Genomic DNA, 21,567 nt, shown 5'->3' with positions numbered 1-21,567 from the left:
GGCTTACACCACATATAGTTCGTTGTTTAATTTATTCAGTAGGTTTTCTGTTACTGCCTGTCAAAGCCGGCTTTCTTTCTGTTCAATTGTCTCGCTCTCATTTCCTACTCATGAACACATACGCTTTTCGGCGTTCGTTGATGGTCTTACATGAATGTCACCCGAACACTGGAACGCTATCTCATGTCCCCAGTTGTTTTCCTTAATTAAACCCGTATGCGCAAAACAACCAGTCCGCACTTTTATTATGAGTCGAGCATTTTCCTCGAGTTAGAATTCTGAACAAAATCACACCCTCAGAAACCTGGCTTCTTGTGAATTCAGATATTGATAGATGTTGCAGTGGTCTCCAGGCCCCTGTCCGTTTTATTCACAGATCATTCCTCCATGTCCTGAGTAACGCTTTCAGGAGATTCGTTTCCAAGTCCCGAGTCGTGCGATTTATCCTTTACAAGCGCCTCATCTTTCATGCCTTCCTTCAGCCATTCGTTCATCTTCTTACCTGCGTACCATGGGTGGTTCTTTATCCCTGGGATGTCAATCCTTTCCTTCTCGTTGCAAAGCATCTTTAAAATAAGGTGCCTGGCTTCCTCGGAGACCTTCCGCTTCTTGGGAAAAACGACTGTCTTAGACACCTGAAGAAGCAAGAAGAAAAAAACAGCATAAATAGCATTTTACTGCAATCTCGAATTTGCATACAAACATTATTTGCCGCAAAATAATATTTACTCGGGACCAGTAAGACAGAAAGAATTTTTCTTACAACCGGACTATGCAACAGGCAAATCAGATCTAGCACTTTCTTAGCACCGTGATAAAGATTTGCTTGTGTAAAACAGAACCAAGTCATTTTGCGAGCATACCGCATGTGACGCGTACAGTTGTAATCAGAAACGGTACCCTTTACAAGTAGCCCCACGCCGGCCTGTTGCGCGGCATTTCCCACTCTATTTAAAATATTTCTAAACTGGTTAACGCCAGGACGGCTTTTAGGGTGCGTTTCTTTGGGAAAAACCAAAAATTGGATCATTGATCTCAGATCACACGGATACTTCGCTCCCCAAAAAACGAAGAATCCGAAAATGGATTTTTTTGCCATGACAACCCCGTAAACACATTTCGCACAAAACATAAATTATGAACTCATGTTTCGTCGAATGTATCCTAGCTAAAATCAATTCAGCATACAAATTCTTTCAATAATATCACACGTCGAAGTAGTTCTTCCTTAGCCTGAAGAACAATGTAGCGAGAAAGCATCTGAGAGCGAAGAATGTTTGAGAAATGATCAATGCAAACTTCACTCGTGACAATTTCAAAAGGATACAACTTCTGCAGACACACGTGCACAGTGGCTGTTCTAGAAAACCTGCATGCAGCTTAAAATGACACTTCATACTGATTTTTGTATTTTGATCGAAATAAACCCCTGAAAGCTTACCGTATGACAGTGTTTAAAAAGAGCGAACCTGTATTTTCACAACAAAGACCGCTGGGCCAATGTACTTTTTTGAATCCTTTCCCAAAGAAACCTACGGATCACTAATCCTAAAAGTCCGAATTAAGTTCAGTATGATCTGATGTATCCACTCGGAGTGTGGATTCTTCAGATCATTGATCCGAGATCAATATATTTTCGGATACAGGTAAAGAAACGCAAATTCCGTTTTTTGGATAAAAGAATCCGATTTGGATTTTCCCAACGAACCGCACCCTTAGATCATCAGCAGGGCATACAAAAGATGCAGCTAGCCTACGGCGTCCGTTGTACAGGCGACGGTTTAACAACTGGTAAAAGTCACGGGTTTCAAGAACGTGTTTCCGTCGCTTGTGCAAGCGCGTCACCACCGACATCTATCGGCGGAGGCAACGTACGTTTAAGGCTATGTTTACACGGGAAGTGTTTCCGATCATAGTCAACACTTCCAGAAGAGCTTGGCAGAATGGCAATTATTTGCAAAAGACGCCATTTTCAAAAATCTAAAATTAAACAGCAATTTGTTTGCTTACTCGGCAATTGTCAAAGTAAATAAACTCAAAAGTAATACAGTGTAGTTTTTCTTACTTGTTCCATTAGCAACTTGAGGTTCGAGTCATCGTAAGGTAATTTTGCGCACAGCATGGTGAACAGCACAACTCCCAAACTCCACAAATCCGAGCGAGTTCCATCGTAAGCGATGCCACGAAGAATCTCAGGCGGCGCATAAGCGTAGGATCCACAAAATGTCATACTCAGTGTCCTTTTCCCTGTGTCGTACTCGATAGGCTGACTTCTCGCAAAACCAAAATCCGAAAGCAAGATGTTTTTGTTGCGATCCAGCAAAATATTTTCGCACTTTAGATCCCTGTGCACCACGCCCTTATTATGAAGATATTCCGCGACATCAATCAACTGGCGGAAAAACTTGCGCGCCTCGGGCTCACAAACCGCACCGTTCGTTTTAATGTAGTCGAGCAAGTCTCCACCGTCTGCCATGTCCATCACAAGAAAAATTCGAGAGCTTGTTTCAATGGCTTCGTAAAGTCCAATGATGTTCGGATGGCTTAGCTGTTTCATGACAGAGATCTCGCGCGGTAAAAACTTCGTGATGTAATCTTGCGGCGCCTTTTTCTTGATGACGATCTTAATAGCCACTTGCCGCTTTAGTTTCTTGGAAAATGCCACTTTGACAACTGCGTACGAGCCTTTACCCAGCGAATCACCTAGCACGTAGCCATACGCGGCCAGAACCATGCCAGCGTTGTCAGGCGGTTCTTGACGAGGCAGGCTAGGTAGATAGTCGTTTGGCCGGGACCCTTGGTTTCCGCGTCTTTTTCCCTTTCCATCGCCGTCCTCAGTTTCGGGACTCCTTTGGCAGTTGTTGTTGTTTCTTACGCAGTCAGCCACTGCTTCGTGTTCTTGGTTTTCATTGGACGATGCCGACATGCGGCGAAAGTAGCGAAAAAGGCGCTGCAGCTTGCCGATTTCAGTTAAAAGATGCCGGCATTGGCGCAAAGTTGGAATGTTTCAAAAAAAAAAAAAAAAAAAGAAAAGAAGAAAAAGTGTCACAGTGAAGGAAGTTAAATCATATTACTTTGCTGTCAAACCCACGTTTGAGTTTACTCAAACGAATCCAGAGTACTAATTATGTCTAAGTAATCAATTACGTTTCATGCGTCACATTAATTATAAGGTATTTAATAATTTTAATTAATGGTGTCGGAAAGAACTTATTTGTGTGAAAATACCTGTAAGAGTGCAATGGATTTTTTTTGGCAAGAGAAGTTAAATAAAGCGGTTTCAAATTATATGCACACTATGCGTCTAAAATAAATTGTCTTCGGTGTAGTGCAAGACTTAAAATCATTTTGCGCGCGACGCGAGTTACATGTAAGAAACAAGTTGCGTGACAATGTCACGCTTGTGTTTACTCGTCACATCATTGGCGGAGTGCTCATCTCTCGGTTTGGCCGGCTCGTTTGTTTAACAAAGTTTTCTAATCTTACCATCTAACCATCGCTATTTCTGACTATCGCTGTCTGAAAAATAAAGATTGTTTCTAGTGACTTAAGCCAAGACTGACAAATGATTACCACAAACATCGATCGACGATGAACGAACCCAGACAATTAAATACATCAGAATACATACGGTCCGACACGAACTATATATTGACGACTTCTACATTTAGTCACAATATACTTGATTTCAGTAGCATTAGGTTAGTGACGAAAAAGAAGCGTGTGGCTTCTACAAGAGAGCCTAGCAACAAGACTGACAGTGTTTCCTTCACTCTGAACTGGCGGCGAAATTCGATTGCATCGTGACCGATCTCGAAGCATTATCCGGTTGGCCATTGAATTTTGACAATTTCGTATCTATCTTATGTAAAAAAAAGACGAAATGTTCGCCAAAATTGCTGCTCAAGGCCATGATATAAAGTCTGACAAGAAGGGGCCGAAGTTTCTTTATCCCGGTATTTTCATTGTTGTTTTATATTTTCGGTCCAAGAGAACGACAGTTTTAATACTTGCCGGGATAATTACCATGTGGCCGTCCCTGATACCACTGTCATATGAAATATAAAAGCAAATAAGTTTGGGGCTTCTACAAAAACAGAAAGGAAAATAAAACTAAAAGGGGAAAGAAAAAGAAAAAAAAACGGAAAAGAAAAAAAAATTTGGTCGCCCAACGTGGGGCTCGAACCCACGACCCTGAGATTAAGAGTCTCATGCTCTACCGACTGAGCTAGCCGGGCAACGCTGGGTCTTCGAACCAAATTTAAAATATTTGAACTTAAAATTGGTTTTGCATTTTTAGTTCAACTAATAAATGCTTTATTTCGTGCAACATCGATAAAGATTATGTTTAAAATGTCTAATAATTAATAATTCTTTATAGTCGAGTTTAAAATTAAACTGAAAAACATTCATTTGAAGCACTCCCCTCCACCCCAGGCCACCTGGGACGACCACGCGTCCGGGCAAGGCGGCAGGGCCCCTTCACCGCGGCCAAACGTCTCAGGCAGGTTTTCTTTCCATTTCGCCATTTTTTGTTCAAATTGAAGTGTTATTACGAGCAAAGATAGATAAAAATAGTTGCCGAGTGAAAGCATAATCCCATTCCCGCAGATAAACCAGTGTTTTTACTTTTTAAATGTTTCGCATCCGAACCCGTGCTTTGACAAATGGCGCCGACAAGTCCGCATATCGCTATTTTCAAACACTTCGGGTACACGTTCCACGCATTAATTTTGTTTACACAAAAAATGCAAATTCGATGCCATTTTTATATGCATGAGATTGAGGCCCTCTTCATGAGGTCGAGCTGCGCGAGGTCACTTAATTTGTAGCAGTCCAAAAAGTCTCAAACGGTTATGGCATCAGGCGATCGATACCCGCGGTACTGAACCATAGAACCCGCGGGACTGACGTCGGGAAAACGACGCAATTAGTAAGCGTTCTCCGTCGTTGAACGCAATAAACAAACAGTGCTTTTGCTTGCGTCGAAGCCATTTTAACGGTGAAATAAGACCTGTTATCCTTGCGCTTGTGCTTGCGTCGCTAGTGAAAACCAGGCTGTAGCTATAGCTGATCTAATGAAATTCAATTATAACAGGTATGATAAAACGAGCGGAGCGTTAATAAACTGAAGCGACGACTTACACCGATCACGTGTGATACTTTTACTTGTTAGTTAACTTTCAAGACGTTTAAGTTGTCATTACTTTTTCAACTTACTAGCTTGTTTTAAACTGACTGACTGTTAAGACGGATGTTTTTCGTTATTTTCCGATAAGCAGAACACGTATATTCAGGCAGGTGTTTCATTTGACTGACATTAAACATCTACCTGTCGGTTGCACAAAACATCATTCAAGCATTTTCTTTCGCGTTTTTTTTTTTTTTTTTTTTTGTATATAAATTAATGTTTTGTCTTCTTATTGTCAATAGCTTTCATCTGTCACCGCAAGTCCAAAGAATTTGTCCAAAGTGCCGCCGTGTTGTACGTTGTTCTTGTTAGCTCTTTTCTTTGGAATATTTATTTATTTTTGTTTTCATTGTTATTTATATTGGGGTTTTAGGGAATGGTACATGTATATAGATTTTTTAGGGGGATGGTTTGGTGGTGGCAGGGTCCACCTTGTAGGGAACTTAGTGTTCTTTTGTGAACTCACCTGTTGTAGTCCGAATTTGTAAAATAAAAATAAATGACGTGCTACGAAATTTAATGTTATTTCGCCAAGTCTTTAAATTTTGCGGTTCTGTACCTATTTCGCATGATAGACAAAAACATACGGCTAGAGTCGTTGTGAACAGCCGTCAACTTTGCGGTTCTGTAATTATTTTTAACGTTTATCTGGGACGATAATCAAAAAGATTGTGCTAGAGTCGATAGAGCAGCCATAAAACAGTATTATTTAATGGCCTTATCACGGTGTTTGACGCCATTTTGACGAGTAGGCAAAGCGGGTAGAAATTACAGTGTTTGTATGGAAATCCGACGGCAAATATCTTGTACAAAAATTGAATTCGGGACAAATCATGAATTGTAAAGTTAAGATACTAGGTAAAAGTTTTTATTAACCGAGCGTTAAGTTACGCTTTTTATTTTTCCATACATTTGTCTGCACTTTTTTCCAGAATGATTGACGCAGTTCGCGGGAAAAATTATAGACAAATGTATGAGAAATTAAAAACGTAACTGAACGCTTTCTATCCCAGCTACATCCTTCAAACTTGGCAGATAAAAACTTTTGCCTAGTATCTTAACTTTACAATTCATAAGTTATCCAAAATTTGATTTTTAAAAAGATATTTGTCGTCGGATTCCCATATAAACACTGTATTTTCTACCCGCTTTGCCTACTCGTCAAGATGGCGTCGAAAATCGTGGTAATTAAGACCTATTAACAAGCCAATAACTGAGGCTTATATGCGAATAACACATGAAAACGTCTCTCTATTCTTAGAGCCAATTTCCAAATGATAATTAAAAGTATTTAGCAAATAAAATGTAGCTTCTGTTTTTTTTTACATTTTTATTATTAGTTAACTAATTTATGCACAGTTCACAGAACAAACGGATAGTACTATTGATTTTACGATTTTACATTTCTCTCATGAATACAAAATCTACCACCAAAAAGTTCTCAAAAAATTCAGGAATACAAAGCATGTTTTTATCTCAAGCTTAGAACGCGAAATTGAGATTCCATCTTAGACTATAGCTACTCACAAACCTTTTTAAATGAATAAATTCCAACTTTATTCGTAATCTATCGAACAAAATACAAGCTGTAGTTTGGAGATCACCTTTAATCACATTTATGCTTTGTTCGGTTTCACTTTACTTCCTTGAAAATCCATCATTCCATCTAAAATTATTACAAAGTATGAAAACGGGTTTAATTGTAGTCCTTCAAAAGAGAAGGCTTGAAATAAAGATGGCAAGCGAGTAGGCATTAGTCAATCCTCCGTTGTGAGTTATAACTATATACAGAGTAAAACTGCAACAAGGAAGACAAAACTAATTCGAAGTGTTCGTCTAGTAATGAAATGTAAATTTTGATTAATTTTCGCCATGCTGGATGGAACCGTCAAAGACGGGATTCACATGCACAGCAGAACTTGTTCGAAATGAGAATTGAGTTACTTCTTGACGAATGTGCCTTAAATTATTCAACTCTGGCCTCAAAAGAATGATATATAACTTTGGCAATATTATGCAACAAAGAAAGCCATAAGCACTCAACAGTGTTGTAACACAGTCCACAATAGTCACATACCATCCATCCATTGAGAACTCTACCGGGTGATAAACTAACACTGAAAACGAAAATATGTACATCGAAAATGCTATTCGTTTAGCCTCACTAAAGTTTTCAGGGATGTTCCGTATTTTAAAGGAACAAAATGCAGAGAAAATCGTTTGAAAGAGAATGTAAAAGCACGTTACCAGAAAAAGACGTCTTCCAACTACCAGGTTATACGCTTTGCACTCAATAAAAATGTACTGATCTGTTAGAATGTGTTCCTTTTTGATAGGCGGATCCAGAAGTAGCCAGGGTAGTAACACAAGTAGCAGTAGAATGTGCAGAGTTAGGATGATTACTCCCTGCATTCTATTTGTCAAAGTAGTTATTACAAATGAATGCACTATTGGCACTTGAAAAGCGCTGGAAATGCGCAAGATTTTGGTCAGCAAAAATGACAGGCAGAAGGTGTAAGCTACGTAACGCCACGGGTAAATAATCCTGCAGATTGTGTCTGTAGGTTCAAAAAAATTAATAACCACCAGAGTTAAGAGCAGCAGAATGCTAAGCAGGAGGACGAGGCTAAACTCCCTGCTGGACGCTTTGACAATGGGCGTATTCCAAAATCCACAGCGTCAATGACGTAAGGAGCATAAAAACTGTACATGCCATGAACAAATTCGTGGAAACAAATTTCATTGTCCTTACTTGCTGAGCAATTTTCTATCAGCGTTATAATCTCGCTCCACCACTCCGGAAAGTACTGATGAATTGTTTTGAGTGTCATTTTATTTTTATGTTCTTCAAATCGGGGGTCAAAAAATCTGTGAGGCGGAACGCTTATAACTGCAAATTGATAAAGGATAGAAAAACCCGTTGTAGCTGACAGATAAGCTTCGCTTAGAATCCAGACTCGTCCTGTGAGGTTTTGTCTGTTGACTTCACGAAAAAATTCACTTACGTGGCTTCTATATAGCCACATGATGACAACTCTGATATTCTCCTGTCGACGCAGTATTGTAACAATATTTCTAATGCTTAAATATTTACCCTCATTGGGTATAAATTCTGTCATAGCGACGCAAAAGGAGTTGTTTCTAGTTGCAGCTTCTTTGACTAATGACCACATTCCATTTCGTCCGTATGAATCATCTTTTCCCACGGCGGCTACGTAAGTCCAATTGAAGTACTCTACGATGTCGGCTATGGCTTTTGCTCGAAAGGTGTCTGAAGGGGCCATTCGGTGCAAATGCTTATAAGCATGTGAACGCAGTTCAGGACTCGTTGCACTTGGACCAAATTCCTGAGTAATTCAACATTTGAAGACATCCACTAATTACAACTGCGGTGCTAGAGTCCTCTGGCCCGATCAGTGCCATGACCGATTTCTGTCCAATTTTATTCTGGGTTATGTTCGTCAAACACCTGTCCTTAAAAAAATTGCAAGTGATTCTCGTTGCTTGTGGAATGATTTCACAATAATCTCGCACATCGTAGCCAATAGTTATGTTTGGAAGAAGTTTCGAATCATTGTTTATCCTTTCAATAGCAAAGATCATGGCTAGAGCACGATCCAACGCCATAAAGTCAAGCTCACCGCTTTGGTTTTCAGATGTTCCTCTCGAATGAATTGAGAAAAGTCCACCAAAAATGACATCTCCCTCTCTATGCGGTGCTTGTACAGCAGTGTAGAACGAAAGCCAGAAGATAAAAAGGTGGCTGAAAGATGAAGGTTTGCATCGATTCATCTTAAGTTCAAAACGACCGTGTTGTTTGGCGTTAGTAATTGATGGGTTTCTTCGAACAACAGAAGATTGCGCCAATTCACTAATTCTCACATGTACAGTTCTGAGGCCCTGTTAGGGTAAATTCCGACAAGCGACACAGCGTTTAAACAGCGACATGCAGAAGGAAAATGGCGACGAATGTCAAGACTTTTATTGAAATAGCGACAACGAAGGAAAGAACTAAATACGAGCACTACGGCCAATCTCTCAGTTTCTTAAATGTTCGACGGTGAACCTGATGTAGTCACAAATCCCCTGCGTCATCATCATGCAGGACATGCGTTTAGGTCCCACAGATTTAACGGGCACAAAGCTATGGATAAATACAAACAGTCAAAAATTTTCTTTACTTGTCCTTCTCACTAGTATTTCGCTATAAAGGGTACAAAGTGACAGATCCTTATTCGTCATGGCTTTGGCTGATCAAGAAGTTATAAATTCATTAAAAAAAAGTTGAAAAACCAAACTCAGGCTAAACTAATGAGGGTTTGCATTAGAGCGGGAGAGCGGGAATGTTGCTGCTATAATCAGCTGGCAACCAACTATCATACTTCGTCCTGATAAAGCATAGCGAAGTATAAGGAAATACGACAAGTAAGCCCAGATCATATATCATTTCAGCCGAGCGAAATCAGACCCACCTTTGAAAAATTGACAGTGAACGCCTGAAACAGCAGACAGCAGTCCAAAAATAATCGCCCGTCGAGGTCGAGAAATCGGCCAAGAAATGTTTTGCGATCGAGAATTTTTGATCAGTTGAGAACACGTCGTTTTTAAATTTCTGTCAAAGAATTAAATTATATTAATTATAACGAAAAACTTCTGCTCTGTGTACTTAGTTCAGAGTCACGTCGTTTTTTATTTGGTCAAAAAATTTAAAACAGCTTTTCTTACTGTGATATTAAAGTGCCCGAAAAACAACTCAGCTTAGAGTCAAGTCGTTTTTTTAATTGGTCGAAAAATTTAAAACACCGTTTAGTTTTTAATGCGAAATATAAAGTGCCCGAGAAACTTCTATCTTGTGTACCTAATTTAGTCGCGTCGTTTTTATTTGGTCGAGACATTAAAAACATTAACTACCTTCTTTTAAAATACCGGAGAAAGTTCTGCTCTGTGTACCAAGGTTACTCACGTCTATTATGTTCTAAAGTTAGACACATCGTGTTTTTATTTGTCTATACAAATAATTGTTCTTTCAAAATGGACGAGAAACTTCCTGCTCCGTTTACTTAGTTCAGAGTCACGTCGTTTTTTAATTTATCGAAAACTCCTGCTCGTTTTTAATTGGTCCAGATATTTAAAAAATTGAACTGCCTTATTAAAATATAGGGGCACCCAGCAGACCGTTTCGTTGTAAATTCGGGTAATAGTATTTAGGTCCAATAATTTTTCTGAAGTTTGAAAGTTCAGCTAGCGTATCCGAAAAGATACACTTTTCTTAGCGTTTATAAATAAGGCTTTTAATTATATAGCCGTCAGTAAATCCTATATTGTCAGCACAGCTATTTTTCCTTAATTTCTGGGAACTGTCCAATTTGGGATTAAATTTGGATAGTTTCAATTAGGATTTTTTGGTAAAATTCACAATCTGTCCAATTTAATTTTAAATTGGACAGTTTCGTCTCGGCCAATCAAATCGAAGAAAACACAACATGTGATGGATATTAGCCAATTAGCACAAAGCATAGCGTCAGCGCTGTAAACTGGTCGCATTGTGAGTCGACAATGGCGGAATTTTATGGAGCAAGTTTGCTACGTTTTTCTATTCCTTTTGAGCTTTTCAGCAATAGAAACAACAAAGAGAAATTTTCTACGTTGTCAGAAGAGGAGCTAGCTACACTAAAAAGCAAAAACCAAGAGCAAAACACCTCCAATAGTACAAAACTTGGGTGACCGTAAGTGCAGCGAAGCGAAGCAAGAAATCTGTCAGATATTCATCGCCATGAGGCATGAGCTAGATGCAATTCTTTGTCGTTTTTTGCTGAAATTCGAAAAGAAAAGACGGCGATGAAGTACGAACGATATAGTGGAAAGGAGTATGTCACATTCAAGAAGTTGTTAATTAAGCTCTTCGGACACTTTGTTTACGACTTTCATTGATTGATGCAGTGTTTTCACTCACTTTGTAGCAAGCTTCGCAAACTCAGGTGAATAAAATTGCACTGTTTTGTTTAAGTTTTATTTGTGAAGACAATGCTCTGAGTGAATTGCATGTGCTCTGTTATGCCTACTATTGTTGAATGCTTTTCCCGTTCTGGACATAAGTTTTGTTGTTTATGCTGGATTCACTGACTACAAGCTATATAATTAATATGTAACCGGACTACATGCTTGTCCAATTTTGGAAATAATTAGATTCAAAAAATTCCTCTGACAGCCAAATTGGACTCGGCCTACGGCCTCGTCCAATTTTGGCTGCCCTCGGAATTTTTTTCATCAAATTATTTCCAAATTGGACAGCATGTAGTCCAATTACGTATACAAATCGCACAATCAAACTTACTCGAACTTACTCCTGGTCTGTGTACCTAGGTTACTCACGCATTTTTTTAATTGGTTGAGAAATTAAAATATCTGAGAAACTTCTGCTCTGTTACTCGCGTCCGTCTTTAGACGAAATGACAATTCTTAGTTGCGACATAACAAGCTTTGAAATTGAAACAGGAGACATGAATACCTACCCTACAGGGCCTCAGTTCTTGAAAATATGGTCTAGGTATATAGGTGTTCAAAAAGACGATCTCTACGAAAAAGAAACTTTTTCCGACGTTGGGTTTGTATTGGGTGTCAGCATTTTTTAAAACAAGCTTGCAAACAGGTGTTTACTGTGTGTTTACTGAGCAATGATCAAACAATTTTCTCCGCGTTGCTTTAATTTTAATATGTTAATTTCATGAAGCTATTTGTTAAAGATAAGGTATAGGAACTAGCCGATCTAATGAAGTTTAGCTGTACAAACGAGCGTAGCGTTAATATACTGAAACGAAGCGATGAGTCAGTTAGAAACACGCGCACCTACCCCGAACACGTGCACCTACAATATTTGAAGATATTAAATCCATTACTTTTTCAACTTAAATTAAACTGAAGTTTTAAGTTACTTGTTTCTAACTCACTGACTGTTAATGCGGATGCTTTTCTTCATTTTCCACTGCATGATAGCGGAACGCGTATATTTAGGTGGGTGTTTTATTTGCATGGCATTAAACATCTTCCTGTGTGTTTTCTGTGCATGAAACTCCATTCAAGCAAGTTTTCTTTCCCGTATTTTGTAAAGAAAACGGTTTGTTACCTTTCTCTAAATGGCTTTGATATGTTCCCGCATGACGTGTAAAGAATTTTTATGTCATTTCGAAAAGTCTCTTAACTTTGCGGTTCTGTAATAATTCAACGCTGATTTGCATAATTGACTAACATACGGGTAAAGTCGTTTTGAACAGGCAAAAAAAAAACAGTATTATTAATTAAAAACCAAAAAACGCGGACGTGAATGAGAATAAATAATACGGATGTCTCTCTATTCTTAGAGTCAATTTCGAAATGTTAACAAAAAGTATTTACGGCACGATCACAACAACGTTTTGACTTAATAAAATAAGTGCCAGCAGTAAACTGTTACAGAACTGGTTGTATTTTCTGCCTTACCTTATTTCTCTACACACAATTCACAGACCAAACGGTAAAACTTTGTTCACATATCCACACCGTAAAAATGTTTTCTCAAAGCAAATGATAGGTCTATTGATTTAAAAAAAATTCAAAACAGAACACAAAGATTATATTTATCTTTATATCTGAAATTGAGATGCCATCTCAGACTATACATCTCAGACAGAAGCATATCACCTAGAAGCGTCCAACTTCCCTTATGGCTTTGGAACAATGCTGGGGATTATTCGCAACCAATCAGAAACGCGGATTTTTTTTTTGCCCATATATGGAATCGCGTGTAGCTCCAAAAAAATGGCGGCCGCTATGGGAAAACCCACATAAAGTCAAGAAGATGGTCTCAAAAGCAATGATTTAGGCGATTCTGGCGGTTTGCTAAGCTGGAAAGTCTAAGGCATTTGAAGATATATTTGAAATGATCTGCAGGGAGGTCAGGGATGCATTTGAGGTTTAACTGGAGCATTATCTGCGAATTGGAACTCGAGTCGAATACTATATAATACTGCAGACATGCATGTATACGCTTAATTTAAATTCACTCCGCAGCATTTTCTTGTTCAAAAATACCGATGTATTGCACCTCGACCACAGACAACGACATCACCCAGGCCAATAGCAATGAACTCTGTAAATATTGAAAGAGAATCCTCGAGAGTCCAAGAACTACGATGCTTCAAACATGCCCAACAGACGAGACCGTACAGCGAGTGACGAGATTTAATTTATAGCATCGATCGAAAGCTCCACATCTTCATCCAAATTCATGGCGTTCGGTGATAGACACTGCTCTGTATTCCTACACGATTTATCCGGAAGGATCCCGACCAAGTTGTAACACAGGTATCGTTCCCGTGTCGCTTCATGTTTCCGCAAATGGATGATATGTCATCAAAGTTCTAATCGTGACACCTCGCTGAACGATGCATTTGGGCAAGATGCTACCTCTCTTATTACAGTTCTCACTCATATTCCAGGCCTTTAAGCTCCAGCGACCTCATTACAGCCTGAACTTGGGGTTTTCCGTTTGAAAGAACTGACAGTAAGCGATGCCTTTTAATTTCGATTAATTCTTAAGTTGATTCCAATAATAATTACAAATATGATAGGCCATAAAGACAAATATATTTACTCAAATTAGATCAGATTGGAAATATGCTGGAAATGTCTAGATGAATTTATGTCACATTTCAAGGAAATGTGCAAAATAGATTGATAAGCGTTGGAGTGGCTTAAAAGTCTAGTCTTAATGGTAAGATTGCTTTCATTGTAGTTGTAAATTGTTTACACTAAGAACCAAACTTGGCTGTGTCCAGCCATTTTTTTCATAGCAGATGGGTTCAGTATATATATGCATGTTGTAATAAGTTTTTTTCTAAATCTTTGTGCAAGACTGAACCAAATCCAATTCCAGTTACCGAAAGCCGTTAAGTCATTAATATTGCATTTAAGCTGTGTTATCAACTCTTTGACTTATCAGAATTTATAGGTAATTCCAGGGATGTAAAATATATACGTCCACTATAGCCTGTAAGCAAACCCCCTTCAGAAAGCCTGAACTTGTTGGCACCAGATAATGGCACACCCATTTATATTTGAGTATTCTTTTACATTATGGAACTCGAGTAACATAAATTTATGGACCACACACATGCAAAGAAAAAAGAGGCAGTAACTGACAAAGAGGTGGGTTATTATATATAAACTGTAAAACATGCAGACTGTTTCATGTATTTTTAGTGCTGCATGTAGTGAAAATTTAACTGCAATATTGTAATACAGAAGTATCACAGTGAATAAATAAAGCATTGTTTTTCAAATATATCAACAGCTTTTCTAGTGACTATAATAATATTGTTAGGTAAGTCATGGAAACAAAACAATATGGTAAAAAGTGCAGTTTTTTTCATAACTCTGATACATTTGTTTAATTTATACATTAATGAAGGCTGGTGTAAAATGGAAAAAAGGAAATCTAAAAATGGTGCTGCTGTTACAATCCAGGATCAAAATGTTTTCCTAGGCTTTTTAGTACTAGCTTTTGTTCAATATTAGGGGAAATTTGTTTACAAATCATTGTTGGTTATTTCCTCAAATCTCATGGATGTCAAACAGAAGTAATTATACAATGCACTTGCTTTGGCTGCAAGAGAGCCCAAAATTGTGACCACTTTTAATTAATTCATATACTTTTGTGCAGATTTCCAATCATAAGTCAACCGGACTAAAATTGTGTTTGGATAATGACTGCACAAAAGAATGTGGATTAATTAAAAGTAATTACATTTTTAATTTGTGCTCTTTGTCATAAGAAATTAATAAAAGGCTTCATACACCAGTGATGCCCCCTTACCAGATAAGCGCTTCTTGTTTCCTATGTATGAAGTATTGGCTAGCTTTATTATGGCAGTAGATTATGGCAGCTTTATTATGGCAGTACATGAATTAATTTATACTCATTCCTATAAAAGCAATCCTCAGCATCACTTGTCTCTCCTGGGTTTTATGTTCAATGTGCTAGCTCCTCTTAGCATTTCAGTGATCTTACAAACTCCTTACCTCTGACATTGTAAACCTCACCACAAAAGTCTGTTATACAAGTCCTGTTATGGTTTAGATGTTATTTAGCAAAAGCAAATTAATTCTGTTGTTTACTGTAAATGCTCAGCTACAAAGCCCCCCTTAGTTTGGCATCCCCATTCTATTAATTATTAATACCACCCCATCTCCAAGATTGTCAAACATGACAATTTTTGAGCAGCTGAAAATTATATTTGGGGATTTTGATTAATTGTCTTTGAATCTGTGCTGTAACACTCTTCTGGGCTTATAAACTATTAATCAAGCTTTTTTGACTGGGTATTCCCACATGTTAAACTGGCATTTGCTACAAGGAGATAATAATTAATGCCAGTAGTTTGAGAAAGCTACAGAATTCAAGAGGAGTACATAAATATAAAAGTTAAAATGACACACATTTATAATATAAAAGAAGCATTATAAATATTGCTTCATACTCTTGTTTGAAATTTATTTTAAAACAATTATTCATGGAAGATACTGGACCAATATTGGAATGGCAAAATAGTAGGAGATATTTTTTTATTTCTTCAAATGAAATTACAGGCTAATTCTGTTGAGAATGTTCAAGAATCAGTTTGAATTAAAAAAAAGAGTAAGGGTAAAGCTTGAAGAAATTATTTTCACACAAAAAAACTACATGTATTTTCAATTGCTGTCGTGATGTTTATTTAAAAATTAGTGACGCTTTTTACAGATTTAAATGCTTCGTTCTATATATACAAGCACGAATTGCTAAACCAATTTTCCTTGATATAAACAGCGCTGATCTTTGTGCACAGGATTCTTTTGAAACTCTACTTCGCCTTCGAAAGCGAGTGCACAATTTTGTATACCCTCATTCATCTTAATACGAATGGCGACAAAACCTAGTTTTAAAAGAGAAGTATCGTCCTCTTCAACGTACATGTTGATGTACCTCAACTATTAACACTGTACTAACTCTGAACGAACTCTTCATGTAGGTAACAAAACGTGAACGAGTACGGTTCAGCTCGGAGATGACCTACATCACTGCTGCACAAACTCATAACACCTTACCTGTAACCTTGAATACCTGCCTGAGTTTCCTTTTACTTTCTCGGAAAATGGATTAAAAAAACTTGTAAGCTTATGTGCGCTTCAATTCTTCAATGAATGAATGAACGGAAATTATGCATGTCTGCAGTATTCGACTCGAGTTGACAAATTTCCAATTCGCAGATAATGCTCCAAATTAAACCTCAAACGCATCCCTGACCTCCCTGCAGATCATTTCGGATACATCTTAAAATTCCTTAGACTTTCCAGCTTGGCAAACCGCCAGAATCGCCTAAATCGTTGCTTTTCAGACCATTTTCTTTGACTTTATGTGGGTTTTCCCGTAGCGGCCGCCATTTTTTTGGAGCTACACACGATTTCCATATAAGGGCAAAAAAAATCCGCGTTTCTGATTGGTTGCGAATAATTCCCAGCATTGTTCCAAAGCCATAAGGGAAGTTGGACGCTTCTAGGTGATATGCTTCTGATCTCAGACTATAACAAACCATTTGAGATGAATAAATTCGAACGTTTTTCGCATTGCATCAGGGAAAAAAAAGCTACGGTTTGAAGACCACCTTTCACCTCATTATGCCTTCCCACTTTTTAATTTTGCTTTATAAGAGTTTAATAAATGCTATGACGAATGCCCGAAGTTACGTACATGAATGAAGAATCTTTTTCCATCTCAAAGTATAATTGAGTTACTTCTTGACGAATGTGCCTTAAATTATTCAGCTCTGGCCTCATGAGAATGATATAGATTTTTGGCAAAATTATACAACAAAGAAAGCCATAAGCACTCGACAGTGAGTGTAACACAGTCCACAACATTCACATACCATCCAACAATTGAGAACTCTGCAGGGTAATAAGCTAACACTGAAAATGTAAAAATGTACATCGAAAATGATATTCGCTTTGCCTCGCTAAATTTTTCTGGAACGTTCCTTATTTTAAAAGTCTCAAAAGAACAAAATGCAGAGAAAACCGTTTGAAAGAGAATGTAAGAGCACGTTACCAGAAAAAGACTTCTTCCAACTACCAGGTTATACGCCTTGCACTCAACAAAAATGTACTGATCTGTTAGAATGTGTTCCTTTTTGATAGGCGCATCCAGGAGAAGCCAGGGTAGTAACACAAGTAGCAGTAGAATTTGCATAGTTATTATGATCACCCCTTCCATTCTTTTTGTAAGAGAGGTTATTACAAACGAGTACGCTTTTGGAACTTGAAAAGCGCTAGAAATACGCAAGATTTTGACCAGCAAAAATGACAGGCAGAAGGTGTAAGTTATGTAACGCCAAGGATAAACAATCTTGCAAATTCTATCTGTAGGTTCAAAAATTTTGATCACCACCAAAGTTATGAGCAGCAAAATGCTTACTTGGAGGACGAGGCTGAACTCCCTGCTGGACGCCTTGACAATGGGCGTATTACAAAATCTGCAAGTGACAGCGAATGACAGAAGTGTTGCGATTATACCACAAGCACTGAACACAAGATTAACTATTACTCCTGCACTGGAATACGTCAAATTTACCAAAGGTAAATCCATGCACTTTGTTCTAGCCTCATTAGATTGTTTTCCTTTTGGGCATTCAATGCAGCGTTCAGATCCAGGAATCGGGTTGATTGTACCACGAGGACAAGAGACACACTGCCAACAACATGGCGACGTAATGGCTTTTCTGGCTCCTGCTGAGCACAGGTCCAAACATTCAGATTTGGGTGGACTGCCATTTCAAGTATTCCAACGAATATTATTGAAAATATGCAACCGTGTGTACATGTCCTGTTGGTCATTCTCTTTCCATTGACCGACTATAACTTTTTTTAGTTGCTTAGTATTGGTGTTTTCCACTTGTTGTAAAGTTAGAATATCATAGAAGGCCGATGGCCTGTCGTCAAGTTTGTCAAAACTTATTTTTCCCGTTAGTCCAACAAACTTAACTCTAGAAAGGAGACTTTGCATGACGTTGATATCCATATTAAGTTTTCGCTTGTAATCTTTGTCTGTCTTGTTGGTATCTTGGACTAAAATGTCCAAAGCAAGTGCCACTGAATATACAGCGTCAATCACAAAGGGACTATACAAACTGTACATGTCACAAACAAACTCACTGTAACAGATTTCCTTGTCCTTACTTGCTGAGCAATTTTTTATCAGCTTTCTTAACTCGACCCACCATTCTGGAAAGTACTGCTGAAATGTTTTGATGGTCAAATGCTTTTTATATTCTTTAAATCCGGGGGTTACAAATCCGTGAGGTACGACCACTATGGATCCATGAAGGGTGGAAAAAGCTTTAGTTAACAGGAAAGCGTTAATGTCGCTTAGAACCCAGACTCGCCCAGTAAGGTTTTGTCTGTTAACTTCACTAAAAAAGTCATTTAAGTAACTTCCGTATAACCACAAGATGACAACTCTTATGTTTTGGTGTCGATGCACAGTTGTAACAATATTTCTAATGCTCAAAACGGAACCTTCACTAGGTATAAATTCTGTCATGGCGACGCAAAAGGAGTTGTTTCTTGTTGCAGCTTCTTTCACTAGTGACCACACACCATTTCGTCCGTACGAATTATCGTTTCCCACGGCGGCCACATAACTCCAATTGAAGTGCTCTACAATATCGGCCATGGCTGTTGCTCGAAAGGTATCTGAAGGCACCGTTCGATACAAATGCTTATAAGCATTTGAGCTAAGTCCAGCACTCGTTGCACTAGGACTTATGCCTGAGACATTAAGCGCTTGAAGGAACCCAGCAGTAAAAACTGTAGTGCTAGAGTCCTCTGGACCAATGAGAGCTATGATCGATTTCTTTCCCATTATATTCTGCGTTATGTTCGTAGAGCACTTGTTTTTGAAAAGTTCGTAAGCGATTTGCACAGCTATTTAAGCAGTTTCGCAATAATCTCGTATATCGTAGCCGAGAGTTATGTTTGGAAGAAGTTTGGAATCATTGTTTATCTTTTCAATAGCAAAGATCATGGCTAAAGCCTTATCCAGGCGTCTGACGCTTAGCTCACCACACTGGTTCTCAGAAGTTCCTTTCGACTGAATGGTTAAAATGTCCGCCTAAAATGACATCTCCATTTCTATGTGGTGCTTGGACTGCAGCGTAGAACGTAAGCAAGAAACTAAAAAGGTAGCTGAGTGAAGGTTTGATGCGATTCATCTTCAGAACAGAGGGACCGCTTTGTTTGGCTGTAGTTATTAAGTGGTTTGCTTTGAGTAACAGAAGATTGCATTGAACAATTCGGCGTGATCTACATATTGTACTAAATGGTGGCAATTTTCCAACTCTCAGTTGTTGAAAATATGGTCTAGATATTAAAGCGTCCAAAAAGGCGATTTCTACGAAAAACGTTTCCGATGTTAGATTTAGTGGTTGGCAACTTATTTAAAGCTAGCTGCATGCAAACAGCTGTTTAGCGACGACCAAACTGTTTTTTCTGCGTTGCTTTAGTTTTAATACTGAAATTAGTTTTATGATGCAGTGCATGACTCGTCCCTTTCATTGGGTCGCCCACTACCTCTCGGAACGAGTTAATTCATTGGTTCTTAAAACAATAGATAACAGGTGACAACAACGCCCCTAGTCCTGAATAACAATAGAGGTAGTGTTTACAGCGGGCGAATGAAAATAGAGGTTCCAGACAGGTAGTGTCTTACTGCTTTCATTAGCTCATTCATGCTGATGCGTGCTGAAGAGCACGCAATCAATGAATAATTCATGCTGATGCGTGCTGTAGATCACAAAATCAATGAATAATTCATGCTGATGCGTGCTGTAGGGCACGCAATTAATGAATGAGATATTAAAACGATGTTGATGTTGATGGAAATTGTGGACCGTAGACGACTAAGCTGAGATACACATTTGAAAAAGAAAACAATAAAATGTTTGAATAGCCCACTTAGAATGGACCGCAAGTAAAGGTACGTCAATACTCTATGAAGTAATGCGCGATCCGCGTCGCCATTAGGAAAAGTTATACTATGTATTTTTTTTCAGTTTTTACTTTTTCTTTTCTTAATTACAATCCTCCACTTTTTTCTTCAACCCTGATGCCAATCTATATCCGTCGAAGTGAAAGCACAAAGCGATCGAAAAAAACAACATATTGGAATGTTTTTTTTTTATGTTTTACTATTTAAACGCGGTTAAGCAGAGTTTAATTGACTCGTGACGTAACGCAACTGTTGTTCACCCGCACGCATTTCTGTGCGTCCACAAGGAACCAAAAATAAAGCTACGCCAACTCTCTTTGTAGTAATGCGCGACCCGCACGCGTCGTTATACGAAAATTTATCAAATATATATTTTCATTTTTTTTTTCTTTTCTAAGACCCTAAGGAGCGATCTAAAAAAATATTCAATGGAATGGCTCGATTTATACTAGAGACGGATGATCCGTCTGGACGAACTAACATTTTAATTCGTCTTGGCAGACGAATTATGAAGATAGTTGGTCTGGACGGATGATCCGTCTGTTTGCCCGTATTTATACACAGACGAATTATCGCACGAACTAAAAAATGCTCGCCTAATTAAAATGCAAGTTCGTCCAGACAGATCATCCGTCTCTAGTATGAATCGAGCCAATGTTTATTTGTACGTTTGAATCAGAGTTGGTTTTGGCTCGTGAGTTGACGCAGCTGAAGTTCACCCGTACGCATTTCTGCGCGTGCACAATGAACCAAAAATAAAGTTACGCCAACTCTCTTTGTAGAAATGCACGATCTGCGCACGTCGCTATTGCGAAAATGTATCAAATAAATATTGTTTCCATATTTACTTTCCTCTTTTTAACCCTCGAACGTACAAGGGGGGGGGGGGGGGGTTGAGCTGACACGCGCAATCAACTCCACGATGTAGATCATTGAGACACTTGACCCCCCCCTCCCCCCTTTCATTGGGGCGTGTTTAAAACACGAAATGGTGAAATTGTGAAATGGCGCTATGGCGAAATGACGAAATGGCGAAATGGTGAAATGATATGAAAGACAAGAGCCAAATTACGTTATATGATATTACCGTTCCACTGAAATGTGCATCTGTTACCTGATGTTTTCTATGTACACTGTAAGGACAAGGAAATAATCTCGACAAATTAAAGAAAGTTTTGATAAAGGGTAAACATAACCTTAATAAGTAATACTCACACCAATCGTTCCAATCACAAATTCTCCGTCACGGATTTTATAACTCCAGACTCTCCTTGTTAACGAGTTGCTGTTTGCCTGGGCTATTTTAAATTAAAAAGGCGGC

At 38.4% G+C, this 21,567-nt stretch overlaps 1 protein-coding gene, 1 non-coding gene and 2 pseudogenes across 2 annotated transcripts; all 4 read right to left on the bottom strand.

The window, feature by feature from the left end:
• Nucleotides 1-13: 13 nt before the first annotated feature.
• On the bottom strand, nucleotides 14-3,119 carry LOC144663880 (testis-specific serine/threonine-protein kinase 3-like). Its single transcript, XM_078524965.1, has 2 exons — nucleotides 2,066-3,119; nucleotides 14-635 (listed from the first exon to the last, which is right to left on the bottom strand). The coding sequence occupies exons 1-2, from the start codon at nucleotides 2,924-2,926 to the stop codon at nucleotides 378-380; spliced, it is 1,119 nt and encodes a 372-aa protein (XP_078381091.1). The 5' UTR covers nucleotides 2,927-3,119; the 3' UTR covers nucleotides 14-377.
• Nucleotides 3,120-4,165: 1,046 nt separating this feature from the next.
• Nucleotides 4,166-4,238, bottom strand: Trnak-cuu (transfer RNA lysine (anticodon CUU)). The gene has a single exon. It is a non-coding gene; the product is annotated as a tRNA-Lys (tRNA).
• Nucleotides 4,239-6,551: 2,313 nt separating this feature from the next.
• On the bottom strand, nucleotides 6,552-9,007 carry LOC144664334 (extracellular calcium-sensing receptor-like; annotated as a pseudogene).
• Nucleotides 9,008-16,826: 7,819 nt separating this feature from the next.
• On the bottom strand, nucleotides 16,827-19,917 carry LOC144663621 (extracellular calcium-sensing receptor-like; annotated as a pseudogene).
• Between the last annotated feature and the right edge of the window lie 1,650 nt (nucleotides 19,918-21,567).

The sequence above is a fragment of the Oculina patagonica genome, chromosome 8, assembly GCF_052425735.1.
Source record: "Oculina patagonica isolate OP01 chromosome 8, crgOcupat, whole genome shotgun sequence".
Classification (NCBI taxonomy): domain Eukaryota; kingdom Metazoa; phylum Cnidaria; class Anthozoa; order Scleractinia; family Oculinidae; genus Oculina; species Oculina patagonica.
The sequence above is the reverse complement of the archived record's forward strand: the minus strand, read 5'-3'. Positions and strand labels throughout refer to the sequence as shown.